The sequence below is a fragment of the Limulus polyphemus genome, unplaced genomic scaffold (assembly GCF_000517525.1).
Source record: "Limulus polyphemus unplaced genomic scaffold, Limulus_polyphemus-2.1.2 Scaffold926, whole genome shotgun sequence".
In the NCBI taxonomy this organism is placed as follows: Eukaryota; Metazoa; Arthropoda; class Merostomata; order Xiphosura; family Limulidae; genus Limulus; species Limulus polyphemus.
This window is the reverse complement of record NW_013666536.1, coordinates 232,133-258,087: the sequence shown is the minus strand read 5'-3', so window position 1 is coordinate 258,087 and position 25,955 is coordinate 232,133. Positions and strand designations below refer to the sequence as shown.

The following is a 25,955-nucleotide window of genomic DNA, read 5'->3' as shown; positions in this document are numbered from 1 at the left end:
CACACACACACACACACATCAAACATGCTCGTCATTTCAGCCGTGGGGACGTTATTATGTGATGGTCAATCCCACTATTCTTTGGTAAAAGATAGCCCAAGAGTTCGCGGGGGGTAATGATAACTAGCTGCCTTCCTTCTAGTCTTTCACTGCTAAATTAGGGACGGATAGCGCAGATATCCCTCGTGTAGCTTTGCGCGAAATTCAGAACAAACCAAACCACACACACACACATATATATATATTTATTTATACACATATATTTGTACACACAGATATGCCAGCATGTGTAGGTGTGTTTCGAATGTTGAGAGCGATGACTTGATTACACATGTTGGCGTAATCATTTTCATTCACTCATTCCGTTAAGCCTACTAAGCTCTAACAATTTAGCAAACGTCACAAACTGTGCACTGCCACTAAGGTAGCAAAAACTTCCTTTATTCCTAAGAATTAATAACACAAATACAACTCTAATCATGTTAATACGCATAAAAGTGTGCAATATTAATATCATGTTTTGTGTTACTCTCTTCAACGGAAGCTTTGCAACGTTACTAATAAATATATATATATATATATGTTGTGTTATACTCCCTGCAATAATAACACAATAATTTGCATTTCTACATTTATCTCTGTCACATTATTACTCATTACACTCCCTGCAATATTCTCACTATGTTTTGTATTACTCCCTCAATCATAACAATTATATTTTGAGTTGATCTCTGCTTTGTTTTTTGTTATTGTTATTCATTTCATCACAGCTACTAAATTTCATGTTGGTCTCTGAAACTTCATTACCCTGTTGTAGTATTCTCTCTCTCTCTGTATATTCGTTTTCTTGCTGGAAATCAATTCTTGCCGCCTGGAAACCTATTGGAAATATCTATATATACATTTTACTTTAATCTTTAATATTGTAGATTAACTGCATAACCAACAAAATAATTTCTAGGGCGTTAGAAGATATTTTGTCATTCGAGACAAACGATTTTTTTTAATAGAACATAGCTGATAAAAATGATTTTCCCTGAAATTCTTACAGCTATGTTTTGTGTTAACCACTCCATCATAGCTACTATAACTTGTGTTTGTCTATCAACATTGTTACCATGTTTTGTAATATTATCTGTAGCATTACTGTAATATTTGTGTTACTCTCTGAAACACTATTTCAGTATTTTATCCTCTATTCAATACTCGATCAGTTTTGTTATACTCTCAAGAAATTTATTACAAAGTTTTGAAGGCTGACATGGCCTGGTGGCTAAGCCACTCGACTCACAATCTGCAGGTCGTAGACTCGAATCCCTTCATCGAACATGTTCGCCTTTTCAACATTATAATGTGACGTTCAATCTCACTATTCTTTGGTAAAAAAGTAGCCCAAGAGTTGGCGGTGGGTGATGTTCACTAGCTGCCTTCCTTCTAGTATAATCCTTCAAAATTAGGGACGGCTAGCAAAGAATGCTCTTGTGTAGCTCTGCCGGAAATTCAACAAACAAACAAAGTTGTATTATTCTTTATGCAACATTATTACAGTGTTCTGTAACACTCTATTTATCGTGATTATTAGGTTTATATTTCTAGGGTCGTTAAATACCGCAGGTTATATAATGTTCTTACGATATTGCTAATATTTTTTATTTTCTAAATTTACAACTTTTAAAGATTCGTATATATATATAAACATAGGTATATTTAATGTTCTAGACATTGTTTCAGACAACGGGTATTCGGTTGTATAAAACACATCGTCTTAATTCTTATTATTATTATTACTATCTACACGCTTTTGTTAAAATTACAACGCTTTCTAACTTTATAATTTTCTCGCAAAGCTAAAACAAAAGGATATTGCGCATACTAATCGCCCCTTATTATGAAGTGATAGATTAGATGGAAGACAACTACAAAGCAGCATACACCGTCAACGTTTGCCTAACCAAATAATAAGATTTGATAATCACTCCTATGCAGAAGTTGAGTACGTTATGTTTAAACGATTTCGGACCCTCGTCACACCCGGTCAGGCTTTATCTGTCATTTGCAAAGCACAGCATTTCTCCCTGAGTGCCTTCTATAATCCGTCTAGTATACGAGGACGAAGATCCGACCACCCATTTAAACAGTCCGATCGCTCAGGTTTTCTGGTGGGATAGCGGTAATTTTACGGACTTACAACGCTAAAATCCGGGGTTCGATACACTGATAGCCCAAAGCAAACACACAAACCGATCGCTCAAAATTCCAAATACACTGCATCCAGCGACTTGATCGGTATGTCATCGTATGGAAGCATGGATTTACGTTTCATTCTCCAGTTGCTTGAGGTATACGACTGTTGAACGGATATGTCGTGAAAGCAAATAGTGCACACATGATTTGTGTAACTTTTCCAGACGGAGATCCCCATTGATGATGTTGCGTACTGTTGCCTGTAACACGTGACAATTTTTACCACTGATCTTTGTGATCGTGGATTTTTACACTTACCTATTACAAGACGTCTTACCACGGCTGGGATATGACTGGTTACAGGTCTCTTTTTAGGTAGTCCTGATGATCCATTTGCCTTTGTTTTCCAATGCCATTAAGTAAAAGGGATGTCCCCGTCATGGAAATTCTAAATTTCCAATCAAAACAGAATTTTATGATCTGAGTGTATGAAAAAAAAATATATTGTTACATACATACCCTTCCCAAAAGCAATCACTTTTCCGTGACATCACACTACCAACATAATGTCAAACTTTTGTTCTGATACATTATGTTCCACCGCCACTTTATATCGGCTTTGGTTGGCACGGACTTTCTGATTTGCATATTCAAAATCGTTTTCATATAATGTATTTAACACTCTGTAGCGCACCGAAGTCATCGAAGTTCAGAGCACGTTTCATGTTTAAAACTCACAAAAAAGTCGAATTAATAAACAGTGAAAAACAATTTTAGAAGTTAATTTATAGGTCCATTTTTAATATCTTTATTGTTTTTGTTGCATTCAGCGTTTGTTCTACACGTTTAGATTGTGTTATAAAGCATCCCAAAAATACTCCTTATATTTCCTTACGATTTAACCTTAATTGACCCGAAAACACAAAATCGATGCTTTTTTTTTTCTTGCTGGAAATAAGTTCTAAGCCAGCTAGAGACCTACTTGAGATATTTCAATATATATCTTACTCTAATGTTTGATATTGTAGATTCACCGACATAGCCAAGAAATTTATTTCCAGAGTATTGGGAGGTGCTGGTATTCTTTGTAATCCGAGAAAAATATTTAAAAACAAGAGAGAGAAAAAAAACTACAAAAAATATCTTCCCTATACTTTCGGGAATGAACCTACAGAAAAACTACAAAAAATATCTTCCCTATATCTTCGGGGATGAACCTACAGTCCGATCCCCCGGTGGGACAGCGGTAAGTTTACAGACTTACAATGCTAAAACCTGTGCTTTTATTCCTTGTGGTCAACGTGGCTTTACTCTAAAACAAACAACCTAAAGTCAGGTGCCTCACCTCGGCTACGTTCGTTGTTGCATACCGTGTTTTTAGGCGGATTTCCTGTATCGTACAATTATTGTCTCTCATTTAATAACTAAATGTTTCTACTCTACTTGTAGTCGTATTCAATAGTGTTGTTCCTGAAATTTGTCATTAGAATGGGTTGTTGTATTAGCAGTAATATTTAAATTTGAAAAATCTAAGTTTTTGCCACTATAAGAGCCCTAAATTAGTTTTGCTTTAGTTGTTGTGTTTCTGTATCAGCCAAATATAATTATATGAAAATTCATATTTGAAGTTTATTCTCACGGATAATGATTATTTCTGTTAAGCTGTGGTAAACTTAAAGTTTTATGTCTTGTGTTATTTGTTGTTTCATAATTTGGATCTGTTGTACGTTTTAATCATACATTCCTAGTTCACTCCTAAACATCTGAGCCACAAGTAATATTTATCTTCTCTAACATACTTTGTGATCTACTATCCAACACATATTATTGACACTGATTTCTTTTTGTTGTTCTTTGAACTTATTTTATTGCTTTACCAAACAATGCTTATCAGGTGTTAAGATGTCGTTACCCTACCTCTCAGATAAAATATGGTACTAGTTCAGATATTTTTACAACGAATATATATATACACATGTGTGTGTATACACATATATTACCAATTCGTACTCATATTTTTTTTGTGTAACCATGTGTGTTACAAATTATTTACACAGGCATTTATTATCCAGGCATTTACCTAATATAAATAACTATTGAATTACACCTATATTTAACTAATGCAGATCAAGCCTTCAACCTTATGTTAACTCGTGTTATCAATCTGTGTTCAAGTTCCAACAGTGACGGAGGAACAGCGCATGGTATACACGTGACCTCCGAGTGTTTCTTAAGATTACACAATAACAAACGTAATGTCATTGAGAAACTGTATGAGAGACTCGGCAACAAAAGCGTGATACGAAGAAAATTGCTGGTCCGAGTTGTTAAACTAATTAACTGCTGTTTTCTTTTCTAGCATAATATTGCCCCCCCCCCCAGCGGCACAGCGGTATGTCTGCTGACTTACAACGCTAGAATCCGGGCAGATCACAGATAGCCCATTGTGTAGCTTTGTGCTTAACTTCAAACAAACAAACAAAGCACAATATTTGTTAATATATTTTTTTATTTAAATTACTGTTGATGTTGAGCTACAGTCTCCTGCTGTATGATACATGTATGATTCTTAGTGCTAACTGTTGACGCCGATTATCTTGGTAACTAGTACAAAAAACATGAGAAGATTTTAAAATTATTTAGAACGTATTGTAATATAGGAAGTGTTGAATAAGCACAGATAAAGAAACGTTTGTATTAGATGCTGGTATTTGTTAGAAGCTTTTGGTAACTGAAAAATGAAATAACGCATAAAGAACCTCAACAAAAGTTGTTGTTAATCGTCAAATGTTAAAATATTTTACTTAAACACTTTTCTGTCCTGGTTATTTTAGGCTTATCACTCATTTTATTCGCGCGGAGTGTTACTTCTACACTTCATCTATGAATTACCAACTCGACTTGTAGAAGCTTTGGAGAATTTATTATATAGCCAGAGCCTGGTTTAGGAATGAGAAGGATATATATAGTCACTAGCTTGGTAACCTGTGACCAAGCATTTAGGAACAAGGGGTGGGGACTTAGTCACTAGTATGGCGACCACGTGAATAGGAACAAGAGGAGATTTAGTCGCTTACCTGGGGACCATATGCGTAAGAACAAGAGGAGATTTAGTCGTTTACATGGGGACCAATTGCGTAAATCAAGAGGGGATTTAGTCATTAGCCTGGAGACCTTGTGCGTAGGAACAAAAGGGCATCTAAATATTAACCTTGTATAAGCGTATTTATGAATGAATTGGGATCACTATCCTGGTAACTATGTGAGAAACGTTAGGGAAACATACAGACATTTAGAAGCAGCAGATTTTAAATGGCTGTGGTTGGGATGTGTATAAAACAACATGTGTTTGGTTCTTTTCTTGTTTCTTTTTTTCTGTAAGTGACATTATGCTTCTGATTTTTACAGTTGACAAGTATAGCGATATCAACGAAGCAGTGAAAGACCAGATCAAGCTGAAAATCAGTACTTAGGAAATAAGTGACAGTTGTTTGGAGGGGTTTGGGGAACAGTGGCCGCACTGTCTCCGACAAAGTCCACCGTAATAGGACACTTGTCGTTTTATTGACTGACCTCAACGGTTGCGGTCAGTTTGGTGTTTTTGAGCTGTTTTTCCAGATGGAGGAGGAGAATATTTGTCAACACTAAAACCAGACATTGGATCGAATTTTCTTGTCACTTAATTAACCAAGACAAGCTTTCTAGTTGTATGATTTTTTTTCTCGTCGAGCGCTGAAGACTGTCACATAAGTTACAAAGCTTGATGATGAGTTAGTTTGCAAACATAAGGAAGTTATCAACACAAGAAACTTTTCCTGACAAAAAATATAGATAGCTATAGCTATGGTAGCATTCAACTAGTCAAATGAACTGAAAATTTACAGAGGCCTATTAAGAAAGTTAGTTAAAAATATATAAAACACATTGTTTTCATAGATACGTGTAAGAGGGTGGAATGTATGTCAGGATGAACAAAAGTAACACATTGCGACAAAGAAATTATTGAAAATATACGAGTTTTGAACAAACATATTATACTTCTAAAACAGAGTAAAGGTTACGTGTGTGTATATTATCTAAGAGAAGATTTATTCATTAAGTTGTTTACGTATCACTCAAAAGTTTCAACGGTTAATATTAAATATCAGTTGAGCTAAGCCTAATAGGTAGTCATTACGTAGAGGAACTTAATCGTAATATTCACATAATGAATCAATTTGTTGTTCCTATTTTCCCAGTAAGTTGCTTGGCATAAAATAACCTGTTCAAGGCTGATTTCTTTGAAGTTTTCTTCTGCAGACTTTCAGCTTCGGCCAAGAATAACAGCTCTGCTGCTTGAGTGAGTAGCAGGCTTTTTATGGTTAGTTCTCCACTAAACCACTTGGGGGTAGTGTGTTTATGATAAAAGTTTGTATGAAGCTTCATTTATTCAAAGTTCAAAGAAGGTTTGCTAGCTGATTTCTTTTTCAAGCTAGTTAGTAAAGTAATACTTATGGAATGTGTTGTAGCTGAAAGTTATACAGGTTTTAACGTTAAAGGGAGACTCACGCTTAAGAGTTAAACGAACCTACAGGTTTTAACGTTGAAGTATGTCTATCATTGGACGTTTTACAGTTATACAGGTCTGGATATTAAGTATAATTATCGTCGAGAGTTGTGTAAACTTACTATTTTAAAGTGAGACTGGCTGAGAGGTATAAGAACATATTGGTTTTAATTTTAAGGTAAGACTATGACTGAGAAGTATAGGAACCTATGATTCTAACGTTGAAATGTAACTACTGCTTAGAGTTATACGTAACTTTGTATAACCCTCAATGATAGTCATATTTCAACGTTAAAACCATAAGTTTCTATAAATATCAACAGCAGTCATATTTCAATGTTAAACCGTTGGTTCGCATAACTCACAACGATAGTCATACATTAACGTTAAAATCCATAGGTTTGTATATCTCTAAATGCTAGTCTCACTTAGAAAATTAACATTGTAGGTTATTATAACTCTCAATGATAGTCAGAATTCAGCACATAAGCCCAAAGTTTCGTATAGCTCTAAACGAAATCCAAATTTCAAGGTTAAGATTGTATGTATAGGTTATCAATTTTAACGATAGCCATGCTTCTCCATTAAAGCTTACAGGTTTCTATGACTCTCAATGAGAGGTTTATTTCGATATTAAAACCCGTTGGTTTGCATAACTCTCAGGAATAACCATACTTCTTCGTTCGTATAACTTGAAGCGATAGTCCTACTTATCGTTAAAACTGTACTTTTCTATAACTCTTAACGATAATCACACGTGAACATTAAAACCCGGAGGTGTGTATAACTCTTAACGATAGTCACACGTCAACCTTAAAACCTGTAGGTGTGTACAACTCTTAACGATTGTCACACGTCAACATTAAAACCCATACGTATGTATAAGTCTTAACGATAGTCACATGTCATCATTAAAACCCGTAGGTGTGTGTAACTCTTAACGATAGTCACAAGACAACATTGGAATCCATAGGTGTGTATAACTCTTAAGATAGTCACATGTCAACATTAAAACCCGTAGGTATGTATAACTCTTAATGATAGTCACATGCCAACATTAAAACCCACGCGTGTGTATAAGTTTTAACGATAATCACGCGTCAACATTAAAACCCGTAGCTGTGTATAAACTCTTAACGATAGTCATATTCCAACATTAAAATCTTAGGTTCGTATAACTTTCAGCGACATTCACATTTCAAAGATATAACTATACATAGGTTTGCATATCTGTCAACAATATGCATACCTCAATGTTAAAGTTGTGGTTTTGTATAAATCTCAGCGATAGCTATACTTCTCTTTTAAAACCTGTAATTTCACATATTTCTTAGCAGTAATCTTTATTTATAAACAAAAATCCCATGTCATATAATTTAATGGCTATTTACAAACAAACATGTATATATATATATGTAGTGTAGTAGCTACTGTATATATAAAAAAAAACAGATAAAAAGTATTTCATATGTTTTAGTGTAAATTTACAAACGGATATTTTGTGCCACATGGTGTAGTTACGTTTTGGAAAACAAACTTTGTGTAACATAGCGTATTGTCTATTTACAAACAGAAATCACATGTCACATAGTATTATAGCTATTTACAAACATAACGCCCCCCAGCGTCACAGCGGTATGCCTGCGGACTTACAACGCTAGAATCCGGGTTTCGATACCCGTGGTGGGCAGAGCACAGATAGCCCATTGTGTAGCTTTGTGCTTAATTACAAACACAATACATCTATTACTGTCGCTGTGTTTGATATAATGACAAGAGTCATTGGATAATTTCGAAAACATTATACTGTAGAAAGTGAAATAAGTTTAAAAGGTGAACTATATCGCGGAAAGCTTAGAAAGTCATAATACTCTGGAAAGGAACTATAACCTTAAAGAAATAGAATATTATTTTGGAGTACAGAGCATACTATAGAGGGTCAGATTAGTCTGGAAAATCAGCTGTACTATGGGAAAACTTAGGATAGACTGAAAAGTAAGTAATACTATGGACATTTAGAATAGTTGAGAAAGAACTCTATCTTAAAAAAAATATATAATACTATTTCGGAGCATATATTTTACTGTATAAAGTCAAATTAGTTTGGAAAGTTAGCTATACTATTAAAATAAAGAATAGCTCAAAATAGTCTGTAAACTATTAGTAACAGTAAAAAGTAACATTAGTCTGTTGATGAACTATAGAATAGAAAAATAGAATAGTCTGTAAAGTTATTTACACCGTGGAAAGTAACATTAGTCTGTTGATGAACTATAAAATAGAAAAATAAAATAGTCTGTAAAAGTATTTACACCGTGGAAAGTAACATTAGTCTGTTGATGAACTATAGAATGGGAAGATAGAATAATCTGGAAAGTGTGCTGTACTATGGAAAATCAAAATATTATGAAATATGAACCACACGTTAGATAGTTAGAAAAATCTGGGTGGTAAACTACATTACTGTGATTGAATATAGACCGAAAGATGACACACCTGCGGAAATCCAAGCTATCTGGATAGTGAAGTAAATCATGGAAAACGAGAATAGTCTGGAAAGTGAACTGTATCAATAAATGCCCTAACTCCCACTGTACGACATCTCATTTATTTCGACGCAGATTTTGCTTTAGATCTGAGAGTGTTTAAATCACAGGCTAACGAGAGAATGGTGGCGTATTTCCTTTTGTTTGCCGGAATTTTAATGCATCGCAGTTAAAAGATGTTTTTTAAAAAAGTGTAATAACTTTTCGGTAGTGTTAGTCTTTATCTAGCCTAGTGGGCCAACCTGCAAGAAATGTAAAACAGCTGATAACTCCCACACACACACAACCTTCTGTCACTGACTAACATTTGACGTTGTAAAGGATCGATCTTTAATGCCATGATTTCGTTTTAACAAAATGCCCAAACTTTTTGTTTCGTCTGTCTACTGAAACGATCTCGAACTGAGCAACACGAACCTAATGATTGAATTAATCCAGTTAGGAGAGAAAATAAAAATTACTCTATGTTCCTGAATAACCATTCCTTTTTGCTTTCTTTTTTATGTAATTAGAAAAATAATCGAAGCGATAGGCTCATGAATTCCAACAAAATAACTCAACTTTAAAACAAAGTATACGTAACCTCAGATGCTTCAAATCTTAAAACGTATTAAGAAACAGATGCAACAGATTTCAGATATGAACAGCAATATAGTGGATCTAAAATTCAAAAATAGATAAAACATATGGTAGGGACATTTTTATCTGTTTGTTTGTAATGGATTTCGCGCAAAGCTACACGAGGGCTATCTACGCTAGCCGTCCCTAATTTAGCAGTGTAAGACTAAAGAGAAGGCAGCTAGTCATCACCACCCACCACCAACTCTTGGGCTACTCTTTTATTAACGAATAGTGGGATTGACCGTCACATTATAACTCCCTCACGGCTGAAAGGGCGAGCATGTTTGGTGGAACGGGGATTCGAACCCGCGACCCGCAGATTGCGAGTCGAGCACCCTAACCACCTGGCCATGGACATGGACGGTTATAATAAACTGTTAGTTCATGACAAAAGTTACAATGTAAAACATTGAATTTTATTTTATTTATAAGATTGAAATCAATAAGGTTCAGTTATTTCAATCAGAACATTTTTGATCAGAACAGGCCAACATTTTTATTAACGAATTAAATTAGTTGATGAACATGAATTTTTCAAGAGTGATTTAAATTTGTAGAAATTTCGCAAGAAACACAAAGTCGAAATTCACAAACTATTTTTTGGTAATCAACTAGAAATATTCAATGTTTTTGGTTTCTAATGATGCCATCATATAAGAGGTTATCTGAACAAGGTCCCGAAGAGACGAAACAACAATGTATGGTAGTGACCGTTGAAACTTTATCTCGTTTGCCTCACAAAGTGACGTTAACAAATTATATAACGCCTTTCAATGCGTTGTGTTGGATAACGGGAATTTCATTGGCCTTACAACCCCATGCCCTGTAAGAGTGTATTAGTAGCCTCGGCTGTAACGGTGTCAAGCTTATTTTGATTGAAATGGTCATCCGAGGTTATTCATCACAAGATGTGTAAAAGCACAAACAAAATACCGTGAGAAACAAACTTGAACTATGACCTGTCCTCAGAAAATGACAATGCTCGGGTCGTGAGTTTAGAGTCGACTATTTGTTTATTAATTTTCATGAATCGATTCAAGAACTACGAATATGGTGATAATTGGTCTTTAAAAGTCCGAAACCTGGATAATATCGCCGTGTTAATAAAAATATGAGTTTTATACGGTTATTAAGTTTATTACAAGAAGTCGTACTGACATGCGAAACATCTAAGTCACTTTTACAGTCTAAACGAAATAGTTGTTACCAGACGTCCAAGTGGAGAAACTTGAGATAGGACTAATATATTTATTAACGTGGCACCGTCTCGTACAGTCGAGTTCACTAAGCTTAAAATAATATTAGTTTGTGACATTGTCTTCTGTGATCAGGTTCACTAAGTTTCATTTAGTTTCATCAACCAAAGATACTGCTCTGTTAAGAGTAGAATCCATTAATAAGTTTAAACAACGAAAATAAGTAGATAAAATTGTTTTCTTCACTCTTACCTAAATAGATCTATTTTGCAATGTTTCGGACTGCGTGTCTCGTGGTGTGAGGAAAGTCCAAACGACTCTTCACCATAGTCAGTTGTATTTTGTTCTTTGCCTGAAGTGGACCTAAGGCCGAAACGTTGCAAAATATATCAATTTAGTAAAAGTGTAGAAAGCGCTTTTATCTACCTCTTTTCATTGTTTAATTTCATTAATAAGTTTCGTTTAGTAGAAGTTAATCACACCACCTTCTGTGGTCCACTTAACTTGCTTGGTATAGTATTAATTGGAGGAATCTCCTCCATGTTCATTGACTTTGGTTTAACATTACTTTGTTACACTGCCTTTTGTATTTGATTCTAGAAAGTTTGGTTTAATATTAATATCAATATTCGCCTTCTTTGTCGAAGTTCACTGAGGTTGGTACAACATCAGTTTATCACACCACACCTCTATCGGAGCTCACTGAACTTGATATAATATTAGTTTGTGACCCCACCTTCACTGTCTGAGTTCACTGAGCTTGGTACAACACCAGTTTGTCACACCACACATCTGTCGGAGTTCACTGAACTTGATATAATATTAGTTTGTGACCCCACCTTCACTGCCTGAGTTCACTGAGCTTGGTACAACACCAGTTTGTCACACCACACCTCTGTCGGTGTTCACTGAACTTGATATAATATTAGTTTGTGACCCCACCTTCACTGTCTGAGTTCACTGAGCTTGGTACAACACCAGTTTGTCACACCACACCTCTGTCGGTGTTCACTGAACTTGATATAATATTAGTTTGTGACCCCACCTTCACTGTCTGAGTTCACTGAGCTTGGTACAACACCAGTTTGTCACACCACATCTCTGTCGGAGCTCACGGAACTTGATATAATATTAGTTTGTGACCCCACCTTCACTGTCTGTATTCACTGAACTTGGTATATTATTTTGTGACACCATCTTCCCTGTTTAAGTTTACTAAGCTTGGTATGATATTAGTTGCTCAGTATTAACAAACATCTGTCACTTAGTCTAATTTTTATATCTGAATTGAAATTAGCTAACGAAGTTATGTTTTGGTTTTATCATAGACTCAGGTGCTATTAGTGGAAAGTCTGGCCAAGGAACTGTGGACAGTCACGATATTTCGAGTGACGACGATCCGAAGAAGAAGAAACGACAGCGACGACAGAGAACTCACTTTACCAGTCAACAACTCCAGGAACTTGAGGCAGCTTTCTCTCGAAACAGATATCCCGACATGTCTACCCGAGAAGAAATAGCTATGTGGACTAACTTAACTGAAGCCCGCGTTAGGGTAAGTTTTCTAGTTGTAGACTAGAACTTTACTAATGGATTTGATGACTTTATCTGATATATTTAATCAAAGAAGAAAAGACACTTCGTACCTAAAATACACTTCTTCCTTGTCAACGATCTTTCTACCGTAACACATATATTCTTTTAATAAATTGTATTAATAATCAGGCTCGACATGCTACTTTTTTACAGGTAATAATAAGATCATGATAATAAAATAATTCTGGTTGCTTCGAAATTAACTGCGACTATCACAGCCTTTGTGAAACAGCCCCTAACTCGGTAAAGAGTTAACCCTTCATGCGAAGATGCCACACGCTCTCTGGATACTTAAGAAGAAGGATACGAACGTTGTTGCTTTTTACAAACGAACTTCCATAAAACACAGACTCCTTTCTTATCATTGAATAAAGATTTACCGCTTTTCTGCTCTGAAATTTTTCTGCTATCTGTTTTAACTTCGAACCATAAATCTCTCTGTATAGTATTTGACAGGGTAATACATTTTACTGGAACAATTCGCTCCTGCTTGAGATAGTTTTGTTCCATAAGCCATCATTAACTGAAAACTATTGATATGTTTTTGCAGGGGATAAGAACAAAATCCTAACTCATGAGAGTTCGCTGAGGGGATTTAGGGAAAAAAATATCGTTTTGTTTCCAAAATAAATAGACTTGAATTTTCGTTTACGCCACCATTAGTCAGAGTTAGTTTGGTCTTTAGGGAACGAGAGTAAGGTGGTTAAAAAAATGTACAAGTTAGCAATGCGGTTGGATACATCTCATATGTTAACTAATGACTGGTCTGCCACTATCCGTTATACTTCATCAAGTGAGTCAAAAATAAACTTATTGAGGTTTTTGGACTCTCTCACGTTGTATGAAATTTCATGGAATAATAAAAGCGCGACACGAATGGATCCTCACCACTTCCACGGTTCTATTAAAAAAAAGAGGGGAACTGAAAAGCATGAACTCATAAACAATGAGCCCACAAATAATACGTCAGTAGACACAAACTTTACTGCCGATCATTATAAATTTATAGGGGCAATATTGCTCTCATAGTCTAGAGCAAATGTTCACGTTTCTGATGTTCAGAGCGGGTGCAAAACGTCAGTGCTCGCGTTGCCTTGCCATTCAGTCGTGGCGGATGGGAGCTACGCCGTCACAGCCATCTGATCGTCGTGAGCTGACACTCTCGTTCCCAGAGGAAGCTTCGAACGTCACGTTAAACTTGGGGCATTCAGTAGTTACTGTTGTCATGTTGGTGATACAAAATGGCGTTCTCATATCATTTTATGGAACAAATGACACATCTGTCAATGCGTAAGCCCTGTGGAGATTCCACGTGTGTGAAAATAATTATCATAACTGTCTTATTTTTATCAGTGAGTCTTTACCATTGGAGAGAAATTTCCGATTAGTTCTTGTTGTTGTCAGGTTCATACTACAGACATTTTTTTACAACTGAATATAGAAACTGTGAAAAAAGATGGTTAATCTTTTTGAAAAGTGACTTTCTCACGGAGACTATTGGCGGATTCTATGTATCCCTTTGAGGTTGCGAAGTAACTGTACGTAGAAAAAGAGTTGAATTCAATAAAGGGTGTTTGTGAGCCCCACCTGGTGGGACCAAATCATGATACAATTAAGTAGAATAAATTACAATTAAATGTAAATCAAGAAACGAAAAGAGAAGTCGGATCTGATAATATGATGGAAAATCTGCACAAGATATATTTACTTCTTATTTTACGAAGTACTGGTTGGATAATACCAAACAAAGCGGGTTTCACCAAAAATGCTCCCTGCGATAACGTTTTGGGGCAAACTTTTCTCAGTTTTGAGAAGATACTTTTGTAATTTACCAAAAAACGGGCAGCTTTACTGCGCAACAGAAAATGGCACTGAAATGAGCAGGAAAACAGGATAATGCTACATGTTTCTCACTAAACTTTTTGCCCGTAGATCTACGAATAAAACACGATATTCACTTTGTCTACACAGTTAAGTGTGATTCAACTTATCGTTAAACCAAAAATAATGCTGAACGTAGGAAATAGATATGATCTCAATTAATTAAGCATTATTAATAATTTCATTCCGAATCTTCACAAATTCTATCTTTAAACACTATCTTAATACAAACGTACAATTACATATGTTTTATGCTTAAGATTGGTTGGTTTCTCACTCTGTAAGATTGATAATAATGTAAAAAACTACAAGCTGTATCAAAATTCTCAGCCATGGGAAATTTCATTATTTGCTTTCAAATTGTAGACATTCTTTTGGCATGTTTCAACGCTCAATGTAAAAGGGGTGGTCAAACAAGTAGGGTGAAATTACTCATTTTCTGTATAAGATACTTGTGTCTGACCCATACGTTGTTAGGTATCCTGTAAACAAAAAAGGCATAGAACCACCAGTATTTTGGTACATAAATTAGTTTAAGTATCCGATGGGGTTCGATATTTTATGGTTAATCCAATAAGAGTTAAAAATATTCTATATGTTCGCCTCTGATGCCTTAGTGAATGCCTTTTTCTTCAGATCTGAAACAGAGCGAACTCTATATATTACTTACTGGCTGATTCAATGGTTAAATTCTGTCTCTGAGCTTTCGACACGTCCTGTCTTTGAATATTAACGTTAAATTTAGGCCGAAGTTAAATGTATTTTACTAGAGACCAAGTCATTTCATCCTGCATGGGATTCTGGTGAAGGAAATATCTTTTGTTATTCATGTTTGTCTTAAAACATGACTAAATAAATGATACATATTATTTGATTGACTATAACTTTTAACCTACTGTTGTTAGGGCTTCTGTCTCTTTGTATACGTTGGATTTTCTAGTGCTTTCAAAATAGCTAATAAATGTCTAAAACCCGATTGGTATGTTATAAAAAGGATGGGTGTATATTCGTCTACATCTGATTGGTATGTTAAACAAATGGGTTAGTTATGTCGTTCACACCTGATTGGTATGTTGGACAGATGGGTTATGTCTTACACGTCCGATCGGTATGTTAAATAAATAGGTTGTATCTGTTCATATCTAATTGGTATTATAAATTAATTAAACGTATATCGTTCGCATATGATATATGTTTAATTAATTTTAAGTGTGTCCGTCCCCATCCAGTAGGTATATTAAATAATTGGGTTATGTCTGTTGACATCCACTGAGTATGTTAAATAAATCGTTTGTGTCCATTCGTATCTGATGGGTATTTAAATAAAATGATGAAGTCCACCCACATTTGACCAGTATGTTCAGTACAGGTTCGCTGAAATGTGATCGGTACGTTAGATACGTTAAGCCTATACGTACCCACATCTAATCGGTACGTTAAATAAATAAGTTAAGCCTACTTATCCACATCCAATCGGCATGTCAAATAAATGGAATATGTCATTTCTCATCCGATCAGTATGTTTAAATAAACGAATCATGTCCATTCACATATTACTGATATGTTAAAAAAATGGGTTGTAGTCATTTACATTTGATCTTTACGTTAAATAAACGAATTAAGTCAGCCCACACCCAATCGATATCTTAAATAAACGAGTTAAATCTGCCCATATCCGATCGGCATGGTTGACTAAACGTTCTCACATTTATAAATTAATACATCTGTAAAAATCGTAATTAAAGTCATTAATTGGCACCATTCTCAAGACTTTATATCAGTTTAAGTCTGTAAAAATGTCTAAGTAATAAGCTTATTTCTTTTTAGTCACAAACGTTTTAGATAGAATATTTGTTTTGTGGGGGAAAAAAAAAGATTTATTAATTTAGAAACTTAGCACCCTTCTCATTCAGGACCCAAGCACCTATCCCTTTGAAAAACTTTGCACTATTTCGGTTCAAGAAATCTCTAATTGGTGCACTTAGTCAGTTTCGGGTTTATGATTCTGTTAATGATAACAGGAATTATATTTCTTAGTTACTAAGAAGGTTTGTTTGTAATTAAGCACAAAGCTACACAATGGGCTATCTGTACTCTGCCCACCACGGGTATCGAAACCCGGGTTCTAGCATTGAAGTCCACAGACATACCGCTGTGCCACTGGGGGAGGGCTACTAAGAAGAAGATGCATTGTAAAACAACGTACCGTATTTGAAAGGTTGAATTACTGGTAGCAGTTGTCTGTAAATAAACTCTAGTCACTGTAAAATAATAGCCTGTCAAATAACAAGTGATCTTAGCACTGATGTTTTACAATGAACTAACAGTTAAGTAAAATTACATCCGCATTCATCATCAGGTAAGTACTCTTCAAATCCATAGTTAAGTTTTGCAGTTATGTTTTGTCATAACAATATTGTTTCGTCATAATGTTACTACAGTTTTGTTTCGTCATAAAGTTTGCATTACTATTTTGATATCATGTACTATATTCCTAGTTACTCGTGTGAAATAGTTTATAATTTGTTTGTATTTGCTCAGAAAAAATATTGTATTACATTTTTCTAGTTTCTCATTAGGTATTACTGTTCTTTGTCGTCATAAGTTTGCAATTCTGTTTCGATAACGTTTTGTAGTTCTACCTATTATTAAGTAACCAAAGCCATTTGACTACAGAAATTGTTATACACAACCGTATTATTTTAATACATAACTGTAACCCGTGTGTTTCTCTGTTGTTTTTTCTTGCTAGTATCAAATAATAACTTATTACTAGATATACTTCCGCAGGATTCCGGAAATAATTCTGTTTCAAGAATAACCAAAACCAAAATTTAGAGTTACAGATATTTTTATTTCTTGCTTTTGAAGTTCATATGTCATGCTGTGTTGTAGCCTACAGAGTGCACAATTATTTCGTAACTCATGGCATGCGCACATTTTACTGACGTCACTACAGTACAAATTGCAACGTTAAGCGTCCTTTAGGTGAAGTCATTTTAGTGTCTGCTGACTGACTGACAGACAACACAACATTGTATGAGGCCCCCTTTCAGGGAAATAATTTTAATTGATTACTTGCACCAGAAAAAGAGTATTACCGAAATTTGCTTAATCTTTTAAGTTATTTTAGCTTTTTTTTTTCAAACACTTCCCCTCTCAACGACTCCTAGACCTGGCCGATATCCGAAACTGTACAATTGTGGTGTAAAAGCTAATTTTTATATGTAAAATTAGTGCACGTTATTTGACACAATAATAAAATAAGCTCGTTATGCAACTTAATTAAACTAGTTCCGATCGTGGACTGATGGCTAGCGTGTCGAAATGCTAATTGAAATGTCCGGGGTTCGAGACGTGGTGCCGCTGAAAACACCATACACTCTTAGCTGTGAGCACATTATAAAAGTGACAGATAAAACGATCACATGATTTCAAGCATATCATTAAAATCGTTCAAAATCTCTAACGTGTAATTAAGTGTGTGTTTCTGGGGATGTTATCAACTATACCAAAATTTTCTTTTTTTATGCTAAATATTTATCTTCAATCGTTGCACAGGTTTTATTTTACCGTTTCCAAACAGTTCACTATCTATTCGTGGGTTTCTAAGATTTGACCTTCTGTAATGCTGTATAATACACTCTCGTTGGCAAGATCGGTCTCCATAGTAATTGGCTCGACGTTACGAACATAATTGTGACGTTTTAATGTCTAATATTACATGCGCATGAAGGTAAATTAGTATTTACAATATATATACATAAACTGCTGTTAGATCAGTTTTGAACTCTATAATTTAAAAAGATAAAAAGAAAAGATATGACAAATTGAGTTTCACATCATGTTCTAGTGGAGGGAGAGATACTCTCGTTATACAAGGATATATCGACATCTTTCTAAGTTTATCACCCTTATGAAGTTGGCTTCCTTTGACTTATTGTACAAAATAAGGGGTTTTACTCAGAGAAAGCTATTAGCTCTCACATTGAAAAACGATATTCGAAAAAAAAAGCTAAATACCTTTATCGATTCATAAGTGTAAGCAAAAAAAACTAAATTATCGTTTTTCAAGGGATAACTGCGGTTTCTGTTCAGTTCATGCAGCATAATTGCTTTTTTTACAGCAATAAAAACAAATTGACTGGAGTGAAATTAGCATGTAATAATACCAGTGCATAACTTATTCAAGCCTTGTTCCGACTATATTTGGCAATGTCCAGCCATAGGAAATGCCTTTTTCGTCAGCCTTTACAATACTTAGATTGTTATATAGAATCATCAACGATTCGTTTATGTACGGGACGTTTAATCTCGAAGAATCAACCATCGCAAATTCAACCAGTAAGATGTTTTTTTTTACCAAGGAAGAAAATAATTAAGCGTGATTCTCATCTTCTTAATCAGTTGGCTAATTGCCTTGTTATGTGTAATTTTTCGCTCTTCTCACAACCACTTCTCCGTCGATTTAGCCTAAGTTAGTGTAGAACGTGATACCGAATACAGAAAAGATCAATATATTATAAATGCAACATTTTATGTCAGTGTTTTGAATAATGGTTTCAGTTTAACCCAATATTTATAAGCAAGCCACACCCTGTTAGTTGTTATAGGATTATTGCTGAAAACATCGCTAACAGAAACGGAAAAGTGGCCCGGCATGGCCAGGTGGTGGCGCTATATTTTGTCGATTAATCCCACTATTTGTTGGTAAAAGAGTAGCCCAAGAGCTGGCGGTGGGTGATGATGACTAGCTGCCTTCCATCTAGTCTTACACTACTTTATTTGGGAATACTAGGCAGATAGCCCTCGTGTAGCTTTGCGCGAACTTTAAAACAAACCAGAAACGGAATCCAGTTAATAATAGTTTCTCTAATTTGGTTATTAAACGTTTTTACTGACGAACTCTTTATTAAGAATTCATTGTTCAAATAATATTTATTTTTCTATATAAGCTTTTACATAGGTGTGTATCTTTATATACACGTATACATACAGAGACTTGTTCAAGATCTGTGATAACAATGTGTATACATCAATCATTTTGCTTCCTCGGCTCTTCTCGTCCTATGACTACCCTACACAGGTTGAAAGCTTTGACCCTCTTGCTATAACTTAGTTGAAATGTTGTGACTTTCAAGTGCATATGGTGTCTACGTCTGACCCATTCTGGGAGAATTACATTACTGGACTTTCCCTTACGAAGTTCTCTTAATCCTATTATAAACGCGTATAAAGCACGAAATGTTAGCGTTTTAAAGAAAGAAATTAGTGTAGTGTTGAAACTTATCAGCTGAGCACGAGAAGCAAAGAATAACATCAAACAGCTTGTCACTGAATGTAACCCAAGTGTACATCGGTCCATAACAGCTAAAGTAGGAACTGTAAACAGGATAATTCACATATATTGAGGTCTTCAAAAGAGACACAAGTACCATGTTCACGAGCTGAACGGAAGACCAAGCAGTACGAGTGGAATCTGACATCTGACAAATTGAAATATGTCGTCTATTTAGATGAAGCACGTGTCTGCTTAAGTGCTTGCGAAATTTAGGGCGATTTATTTTCGTTTTGCAGAGTACAGAGCATGTTGAGAAAGTTACTCCAAAGGATTTATTGTGGTTGCAGGTTACAACTATAATGATATACGTTATGCATCCGGAGAGTAGAGAACAATGTAAGGTGAGCTTGGCATACTATCGGACTGTATGCCAAAACAAAGTATCTAGTCACACGACTCGGTCAACATATTAGCTACTGTGCAAGATACAAGTATACAAACGGGATTCGTGTTAATTGTTTGTTTTTGTTTTTTGAATTTCGCGCAAAGCTACACGAGGGCTATCTGCGCTACCCGTCCCTAATTTAGCAGTATAAGACTAGAGGGAAGGCAGCTAGTCATCACCACCCACCGCCAACTCTTGGGCTACTCTTTTATTAACGAATAGTGGGAGTGACCGTCACATTATAACGCCCCCACGGCTGAAAGGGCGAGCATGTTTGGTGTGAAGGGGATTCGAACCCGCTACCCTCAGATTGCGAGTCGAGTGCCGTAACCACCTGGCCATGTCGAGCCTGATTCGTGTTAAATCTTTATACGGACATCTTCAGTGGATTTGTGTCGTTGAGTGGCTCAAACGGAAGGTGATGGACTTTCAGAAGCATGTAAAGAGAAGGTCAACCTTAGCAAAAGCTTTCTGTAGTGAAGATTGTATTGAACAGCGCAATAATTCATAACATGAATCATCACACAGAACGTCATCAGAGTAGAAGAAGAGATTCGTGATTATACCGTTGCTAAAGATCGCGAACACTCCTCTACATAAGCGTATTTGTGTTTTTATAGGTGTATATTTCAATGTTGGAATGTGCTAGATACAGTAGTCAGAAGCCCGGCATGGCCAGGTGGTTAGGGCGCTTGACTCACAATCTGAGGGTCGAGGATTCGAATCACCGTCCCACCAAACATTCTCGCCCTTTCAGCTGTGGGGGCATTATAATATGACGGTCAATCCCACTATTCGTTGGTAAAAGAGTAGTCCAAGAGTTGGCGGTGGGTGGTGATGACTAGCTGACCTCCTTTTAGTCTTTCACTGTTAAATTAGGGACGGCTAGCGCAGATAGCCCTCGTGTAGCTTTGCGCGAAATTCAAAACAAACAAACAAACCAGTTTTAAGTATATCTACTTTTACCACAAGTTAAGTGCAAAACGAAAGATACAATATGGATCATGGGTATTATCTCTCGAACCTGAGACCCTCCAACCCCCAACCCGACCCGCTGATCACTAACCTCGCTCAGCCTTACAAAATAAAAAGAACAAGAAGAAACAATTTAACTAAACGAAAAGTTAAAATGATCAACATTTCTCAACCCATGGGTTGCGACCCAAAACTGGGTCATCCAAATGTATTAAAAGGTTACGAACGGACTCTGTCCTCCGGTGGGACAGTTCTACGGATTTACAACACTAAATTCAGGGGTTCAATTTCACGTGATGGACACAGCAGATAGCCCAATCTAACCAAATAGACCTTAAAAAAGATGACAATTCATTTCTTTAGTAAGTACTTAATAAGCAAAAAAAAACATTTCTTTTTTTTTTTGCGCTTTTACTGAGTCACGATTGAGCAGCAATGTTTATAAATGAGTCCTGAGCCATAAACTGTTGAGTGCCACTGTGCTAGATAATGATATTAAACAAGGGATCGAAATATATTTACTTACAGGACCAGAGCCCTAGTTTGAAACCAGTTCTAGGCGTTGAGTTTTCCTCTTTGGTTTTATATATATATATACAGGTTCACGTCGTGATAAAGCGTTGATTTTATTGCCATATTTATCCCATCTTGTGAGTCAGCCTCTTTAATAAATATCCAACCGAGCGGACGTTCGGTAGAAAACGTTGTTCATAAGTAGCTCCAGCGCCCAGCAAGCATCAACATTAGAAACTACGAAACAAAATGATTTTATGCTTCGTTCGCGCTAATACCCCACGACTAGCCACCCTCAGCCGACCTGAGGCCTGCACGTTCCCCGCGGACTCCCCGCTTGGCGAGGGACGACCCTCGCCGACTTATCAGTGAGAAATACAATAACAGGAGCGTTAAAAGCAACATTTATCAACTCTAGACGTCAGTTCCAATCAAAGGTTCATATCTTCTCTTCAGGTATGACGGGGAGTTAGTTTGGTGTGCATCTTTACCCGGAACGTCCGCATCGAAACCACCCGAGCTTCCCCTGGGTGTGGGCTTACACTGCTCCTGTAATAAGCACTTGATAAATGGAATAACTCAGTCAGTAGTCATTGCCTGCTCTTCTAGATATTTACGAAAGTACTAGTACGTCTACTGTAAATTAATAAACGTTTTGTTTTCTAATATGAAATGCTGCTTAAAACCTCATTCCTCCTTAACTAAACTTCAATGCACTCTTAGTTACAGAAAGGTAATTCCAAGAGTCATCACCTTTCTACGTGCAACTTACATTTGTGAACACCTAAAACATTGCTGTTGTCTTATACAAGTTAATTAACTAAAAATTTAGTTTATATTTTATTATAGGTTTTAATTCATGTGCATTCGGTTCATGGAATGTTCGTAATTAATATCATTAACCAATTAACTGATGATAACTGGCGATTGAGAAACAGAACATAAGTTGTGACCAGTATTAACTAGAATAGTGTTAATGCCGCTATAAATAAACTTCACTGAAACAAGTAAAAAATCTTATGACATGAATCTGGGATAATTTTAATAACACTATTAACGAAATCGACTGACATAAACAGGAAACCCTGCGAGATCGGACCTGTATTAACTGGGATAATTTTAATAACACTATTAACGAAATCGACTGACATAAACAGGAAATCCTGCGAGATCGGACCTGTATTAACTGGGATAATTTTTATAAGACTATATATATATGAACTTGACTGACACAAATAGGAAAACTTGCGAGCTGGGCCCTATATTGACTAGTGTAATGCTAATAATACTATGAATGAATTCGAATCATATAAATAGGAAAACTTGCCAGATGGGGCCTATATTGATTAGTGTGATGTTAATATCGCTATCAATGAATTCGACTCATATAAATAAGAAATCTTACGAGATGGGGCCTGTGTTAAGTAGACCAATGTTAATGACACTATAAATGAACTTGACTAACACAAATTGGTAACTTCACGTGATCGACCTGTATATAAGTAATGTCCAAGAAAATATGTCATAATTATTATCGGTTCAAATGTTAAGATGGAAAAAAGAAACTTTCCCTTTTCTGGCTTTGTCTGCACTCGACGTTTCAACCTTCTTAGAATAACCTGTATCAGGCAGTTTTCTTTGTTTTTGACCAAACACAATGAGACTGAAAGTACGCTTCAGTTGTGGAATACGCTACCTAAACGCCCCCAGAAAATGTATAAGTCAAACCAAATAATAGATTAAGTAATATAATCACCTTTACAGCAAAGCACAAATAATACTTTAATCAATAATAAATTTGACCTTTAACACCTAAACGACTGAAACTGATATATTTGTCGATATATAATCAAACTACAGAAGCTGAATACGTTATACTAAATCGATTTTGGAGCCACGTCGTTACAGACCACGTTGCCACATCTAATCACGCTTTAAATGACGACTATGCGTCTAGAAAATAGTCCTGCACCATAGTTTTCATTGTAAGAGGTTCAATTATAAGGCTGTCATATTCAAAACAAACCACTCCTCCCTGTGTGCTTTTCATAATCAATCTATAAGACGATTGTTTCCCAGCACCTGTTTCAACGTTTCCATCGTACAGAAATCCGTAGGCGCTGCGTCTGGCGACTTAACCGGTATGTTTCGTGTAGCTTGAATATACGTTTCCTTCTCCATCTGCTCGAGATATGTGACGGCTGAATGGATATTTTGTAAAAGCAGCTCGCGTACATCTGACTTGTGTCGCTTTGACAAACGGAGAACCTTCTAATTATGTTGTGTACTGTTGCCTATGACATGTGGATATCTTTCACCATGGACCTTTGTGTTCATAGATTCTATCTCATCCGTTAAAAGACGCTGCGCTTTCCTTATCAAGGTTGAAGAACGACTTGTTGCATGATTCTTTCTAGATGGTCCCTGGGACTCTGGTTGATCCATATTCATTTGTTTTTCAATGCTATTACGTACAAGAGATATCCACGTCTCGGAAGTTCTAAATTTATGTCAAAGACAACTTTATAATCTAAGTGTATGAATATCTTGCGTCGGAAATGACTGTTACATAGCCTTCACAACAGCGATCAGTTTTTGATATATTCTCATTACCTACGAACGCCTAATGTAGTTCTGATACTTTCCGTTTTACCGCGACATTATATCAGCTGTGGTTGTCTCGTGACTTGCTGATATCCATAATCTGACCTGTTTTAATATAACTTATTGAACCCACTATATACTTTCATGCAGCTGGGAGCCAAGAGATAGACATATAAATAGATCCTCCAGGCCACTACAGAATCGGTTTTTTGGGCTTACTCTTTAATAAAAAGTTTAAGAACAAGATAGCAAACGTTTAACCGCGATGAAAATGCAGTCTGAAATTATCATTCTGCGATAAAACGCTAATATGTGCAATCTCTAATTCAGTATCTACAGGTAACAGAATAATTGCTTGTCATCTTTTCAAAATTACAAACACGACAACAAATTGTCTATGCTAACGAGGTAATATATTTACTTGAAAGAAAGTTATCAGTTGTTTCTTGTGAACATTTCTTTAAAAAATTAAGAGTTTATCACAAAATCTAGAGAAAATTTGATTTTAAGCTTTCTTTTTACAGCGGTCTATGAATACATGATAATGCACTATTTTTTTGTGGCTTTTATTACTGTTGCATGCTGTACCTAGGAATCCCAGGACCCAAGATGTATATAAACATAGACGTACTGATAAATCTTGACATGCTCCATCGCGTTGTAGTTTTAACCTTGCTCGCATGCTGGATTTATGAATATTTCTAGCCTAAAAAAAATGAAAAGTTTAACTATACGATACATTGCAAAAAAAAGGTACTCCTTCTTGTTTTGTAACAGCGGTTTTAGTTTAATTAAGTTATCTCCGTAAGTCTGAAAGAAGTTCATAAAATTACAGCAATACTTATGTCGTTTGTCTTAACCGAAAACTTTACTTCTTATTTGAAATTCTGCTTGACTTTAAAAGAAAACAGCCGATCAGCTTTCGACTGAAATTGCATTGCTTCGAAAGACGTTTTTTCAATCAGCTTGAAAACCCAAACAAGAAAGGCCACTAACAACTCCGATATATATATATATATGTATGTATTTTTTAACTTTACTCGTAGATGCATCCCCCACACTGGCCAAGCTGTGACACTGCAGGCTAACGATGCTAAAATTCGGGTTTCGATACCCATTATGAACAGAGCAAAGATAGCCCATATTGTAGCTTTGTTCTTAACAACAACCAACCAGCTTTTAGATCTATTTGAATTTGGCACATCTTAATGAAATATTTATAACAGTTACTTCGCCCCAAGACAAGAATTACACTAATCTCCTCCTCGTTTAAATCGGTTTTTCAACACAAGCTGCTACAACTGTTAAATATCCGTTTACAATACAAGCTGCTACAACTGTTAAATATCCGTTTACAATACAAGCTGCTACAACTGTTGAATATCCGTTTACAATACAAGCTCCTACAACTGTTAAATATCCGTTTACAATACAAGCTGCTACAACTGTTAAATATTGGTTTACAACACAAGCTGCTACAACTGTTAAATATCCGTTTACAACACAAGACTGCTACAACTGTTAAATATCCGTTTACAATACAAGCTGCTACAACTGTTAAATATCC

The 25,955-nt window shown here is 35.8% G+C and overlaps 1 protein-coding gene across 1 annotated transcript in view; it reads left to right on the top strand.

The window, feature by feature from the left end:
- LOC106461275 (pituitary homeobox x-like) overlaps positions 1–25,955 on the top strand; it is a 42,601-nt gene that overhangs the window by 1,559 nt on the left and 15,087 nt on the right. Inside the window, exon 2 of the mRNA XM_013921090.2 lies at positions 12,422–12,648. Coding sequence (XP_013776544.2) covers positions 12,422–12,648 — 227 coding nt within the window. The remainder of the gene's footprint in view (positions 1–12,421; positions 12,649–25,955) is intronic.